This window comes from Triticum aestivum, chromosome 7B (genome assembly GCF_018294505.1).
Source record: "Triticum aestivum cultivar Chinese Spring chromosome 7B, IWGSC CS RefSeq v2.1, whole genome shotgun sequence".
NCBI lineage: Eukaryota > Viridiplantae > Streptophyta > Magnoliopsida > Poales > Poaceae > Triticum > Triticum aestivum.
In genome coordinates, this window is record NC_057813.1 from 25,998,319 (window position 1) to 26,003,427 (window position 5,109).

General features: G+C 46.1%; 1 protein-coding gene across 1 annotated transcript in view; it reads right to left on the reverse strand.

The window, feature by feature from the left end:
* Positions 1 to 1,434: 1,434 nt before the first annotated feature.
* Positions 1,435 to 5,109, reverse strand: part of LOC123162111 (protein ACCELERATED CELL DEATH 6) — an 11,124-nt gene continuing 7,449 nt past the window's right edge. The window contains exon 3 of the mRNA XM_044579909.1: positions 1,435 to 3,257. Within this exon, the coding sequence (XP_044435844.1) occupies positions 2,571 to 3,257 (687 nt within the window). The 3' untranslated portion in view covers positions 1,435 to 2,570. The remainder of the gene's footprint in view (positions 3,258 to 5,109) is intronic.

The following is a 5,109-nucleotide window of genomic DNA, read 5'->3' on the forward strand; positions in this document are numbered from 1 at the left end:
CTCCCCTTGCGTCGGCCAATGGGGGAAGAGGGAGTCCTTCGCCCACCCCAGTTCGGCCTCCTTCATTAGGGAAGTGAGGTGCCTCCCACTTGGGCCCTTGTGGCCCAAGTTGCCTTCCACGTCTTGGCCTTTTAACGCCCATTGATATTAAATTAAATATAAAATTATTCTAAATAAATTCAGACCATTTTATATATAATTTAACATCCCTAGAAACATTCCCCCTAAATATTATTTATCGGTTATACCCGGTATAACCCGACATTTACCGAAACCCTTTCGGTGACCCCAATACGCTTTCGTATCCTCTCGAAACTATTCTAAATATTAATGAAACAATTCCACAAATATGTTCTCATCACTCCCGTCCTACTAACACTCAGCTGATCATGATTGCCAGAAGCTTGTGACCCCGTAGGTTCCGTGACTCATATACATGAACGAAATCGTTTATTCACTAACCGATAGCGGAGCCATGGGCGTCCATATCGATCCATATGAGAACACGAATGATATTTGAGTGAACCTTTGGTTATCATGTGATGTTCCCTTTGCTTCACGATACATTACAAAACCTGGGATGCATCGATATCCTTCTGAGTATCACATGCTTAATATACTGAAATCCTTGTTACCGATTTTGTTCCTTTTTCTCGTTATTGTGTTTCGGCATCCCCATGACGTAGTCACCTGTGTCTGGCCAAACGATGATGGATGTCGTCACACTAAGAGGGCCCTAAGAATATCTCTCCATTGCCGGAGGAGCAAATCCCACTCTCGAGCTATCTAGTCCCTTGTCAAACTTTCCGATGAACCTGTATCGTTATGATCACCGTGTTACAGGTGACGTTTGAGCCCACTGCACAGTAAGAACTGACTACGATTCTCTCTTGGTCTAAGGAGAAAAATCACACGTTAACACTCCATGTTATTGCAATTGATTACAGATGATATTAGTCAATTCATAACAGGTAAATTTGGGTCAATTTAATCTGATCGTTCTTCCAACGTTATAATCTCAATATTGTTTTATGACTATTGTTAACACTTAACGATATCATAAGATCCGAAAAACATGATCATCAACAACACTTGAGCCAGTCTTAGAGGCAAGACTAGGAATCTAATTTTACCGTTTATCATTCGATATGTGCATATGAGCTTTCCATTGAATCGCATATTCCAGGATCATATCAGTTATAACATAGAACATAAACCCTTAATTATGAATATGAAAATAATAATAATACAATATTTTTTGCCCCTAGGGCATATTTCCAACAGTGTCGAGCCTAGTTCTTTAGTGTATGAGAAACTGAGATCTAAGTAGTTAGAGCTTCATGGATGTCGATCGAATCTCTATGTGTTTGAGGCATCCGTGCGCAACACCTCATTGAGAACCATTAAGGTATGGCCGTACATGGAATATACTGTGTAATGGCTATATGATGGGTGCTGCCTATAAATAGCACCATGGCAGTGCATCTAGTGCTTTCCTAGTAGGTTTTAGATGATTAATAACAGTCGATTAAGGGATTAATATGTTTATCTAGTATACACAAGAACATTGTCTTAGGAGTTACTTTAACCGCGTGGATGTTGACCCCTCAAAACGGAGAGAAGAAAAGGTACGGGCTATAGCCCTGAGGACGCATACGCTCTTGAGGAATCAAGAGTTGTTCTGGCGTGCTTCAAAAGTTAGAGCATTACTGAAGGTTGAAGACATAGTATTTTTCAAGGGGTTTAGATCTTCAAGGTAGAAATTGAAACATGGTTGTGTTCTCGATCTAATTCAAAATATTTTCACAACAACCCGCTTGGATCAAGAGCTAAGATCTTTACACATGTGGTTTTACTTAGTACACAATTGAGTTGTGGTTTTACTTGAGTGGCTCGGCCGCCCAGAAGACTTGCTCTAACATGAGCGGCCAACCGCGCCCAGAAGATAGTCTTGCTCTGACGTGAGTGGCTTGGCTGCCCACAAGCTAATAGTGCATTTAGCAAGTGGAGTTTGTGGGTCCTCATATAGTGGGTTTAGGGTCACCACAAATCTCTACCGTTATCATAACTAAAATCACTAATAACTGGAGTCAGTGTTTATATTCCAACAACGTTATAATTGGAGTCGGCACACTAAAATCACTAATAACTGGAGTCAGCCTAACAGTAAGTCCTATAGAAGAAGAAACAGAAAGGACTACTGTTTTTTCTTGGCTTGCATCAGCTTTTAATCATACGACACATACAGCTCCACAAAAATCCAGTGGTCGCAACGCAACTCACAGCCAACATAGAAAGAGCAGAACCAAATGGACATAAGGAAACGAACATTGTGCAGATGAAGGTGTTGATGAAGTAGGAAACTGACCAAATAAAATACTCCCTCCGTTCGGAATTACTTGTCGTAGAAATGGATGTATCTAGATGTATTTTAATTCTAGATACATCCATTTTCAAGACAAGTAATTCTGAACGGAGGGAGTAGTAACAAGTGCCTGTGCCAGTTCAGTGATCTCGAGGTACTTGAAGCTTGCGATGCACGTATGAGTGATGACCCCATCGTCAACTAATTAAAGGAATGATAATCCTATAATAGTCGCGGAGACTACCAACATAACAATTATCCTTATTAATCTCATTCCACGTAGGCTCGGAAGCAAGGTGCGGCACCATGTTCGGACACCAACCCTTTTGATCAAGGTCCTTACGCTAAGAAACAGCATGGCGGACATTGTGAAGTGTGGTAAAGTGGCTAGAATGGCAAATGCACAGGCAGTGATGGCAAACCTGAAACCAACTGGAGAAGCGACCACATAGACCCCCGACATAAAGACGGCGAGCATACACAGCGCGGCAAGCTCGAGTAACAGCCATCCAACTGCAAGGTGGGTGAAGCGTGTATTCCTGTCCGCTACAGAAATGCCTGCCAATGTGCAGCAAGACGTCGCTGCCGCCGAGAAGACAAACGCTAAGGCGTCCGAGACCATGAACGCTTTGTACACGTGCATCTTTGCTCTCCCAAGTGTGCTGCTCGCGTTGCTGGAATCGATGTAGAATTTCGAAACGTTGAAAGGGGCCGCAAATGCTACGTTCAGGATAAGCACAGCACAGACGGCCATGAGCCCGGCTGACTTGCTAATTGCTTCGGAATTCTTCTCCCTGTCAGCTGTTGTGAAGTTGGTAGAAAAATGATCCCACCGACCAGTGCCATATTCAGCCTTAGCAAGTACAAGGTCATTCGCAATCCATTGCCGGGGCTGGAATGAGAGGTGTAGTATAAGTTAGAGAACAGATGAATGTGATTGTAAGAGCATTCCAAAGAAAAAAGATACACGAACGAGTTACAAGAAGAGAGAGAACCCTAGCTACAAGATCATAGCCGTCTACTTCCTAAGGCTGAACCTACAATTAATAGGTGAAATTTCAGTTTTATATAGGAAAAAAAATCCAAACTCACAATTATTTGCAGAAACCTCCTCTTGGTAGGGTTTCTACCTCTCACCATAGAGTAGTTTATCACAGACCTGCGGATTCATAGTTAGTACCTAGATGTCTTCTTCTCTCTCTTTCATCTTCAATACAATGTTTTCCTTGATGTTTTTGGAGATCTATTCGATGTAATATTCTTTTGCAGTGTGTTTGTTGAGATCAATGAATTGTGGGCTTATAATCAGATTATTTATGGATATTATTTGGGTCTTCTCTAAACTCTTTTATTCAGTTTTCTTGTACGTGAAAAGTACGTATGAGTATTCTTAATTTGTCTTACGTGCATGACTCTCAAAGAACTTTTGAACAACCATACAATAAATTAATCTTTTATATGACAAAGTGGCAACCACATCTTAATGGCAATCCAACTAGGAAAAATCTTACAACACACGCGCGCACACCTTGAAGAAGATAAAACACGGTAGCTGTGCGGCACCAACGATCCACCGACATGCCTCATCCCACGCCGCCCTTGGACAACCAGCTCCCGACATATCGCCTTGGGCACTATCGTGTGGACAAGCGCCAGCGCGACCAGATCGCCGCCACCAGAACCTCCCAAAGAAGATCTGCATTCCGCCCTTCCGCGGCAGTTTTCACATGGAAGCCCGCCATGCAACCTCACTGACTTGGCTATTCGGGTTAGGGCATCTCCAAAGTCGACTCTCAAATGTCCCGCATCCGTTTGAATCATGATGTCCAGACCGTACAAGCCATCCAAACAATCCTGTATCGGTCCACGGTGCGGTTCTGACGTACTTTCTTTCACAAACCAGAGACAAACGTGAGGGGGCTTTACAGGAGTCTGGACCGCTCTCAAGCCCCCTTCTAACCATACTGGCCCACCAGAAAACCCTAACCGCCCCTCCTGCGCTTTCCATCCCACGCACCGCGCCGCTTGTCGCGCCGCATTCATGCCAGCTCACGGCATGCAACAGCTGGCATTGATGCCGCGCTTTGACCGGACAGGAGGGCGGCGCTGACGGACTTGACCTCTTAGGCGTCGCCGATTTAATGTGGGCGCCGTGTCCCGAGGAACTAACTCCGGCCGCTATGCCGCATTGATGTGGGCTAACTGCCCCTTCGCCTGGGCCTCGCTGCAGCTATTTAAGCCATGCGCCGACGACACACAGAGTCGCACTCCCCCTCCCCGAGCATCGGCCCCCTCCCCTCCTTCGTCTCCGTGCCCGAGCCCCTCCTCTTCGACCCCAGCTAAGGCGATGCCGAAGTCATGGTTCTCCACGCCGACAAATGGAGTAGGCGGAAGCTCCTCCTTCGGCGGTTCTTAGCACCGCCGCCCACGCTCTCCGGGCCCGTCGGCTTCCACGGCGGTCGGGTCCTCCTCCAAGGAGGAGATCGTCATCTCCTCCAGTGACGAAGAGGACCAGGCACCACCGCAGCAGCCACCCCAACTCCTCAAGGAGGCCGCTCTGATGGACGAAGATTTCGTCCATCAGACTGAGATAATAACGGAGCGCTCGCTCCGTTACATGGGACTGTCGTCGCCATCGCCGACGTGCATGGAGGAGTCGTCGTCCCCGCCACACCACGCATGAAGCGCAAGCCGGCGTCCCTGCTCCGGCCTGTGAAGGAGGAGCGGGCCTCACCCCAGCACAA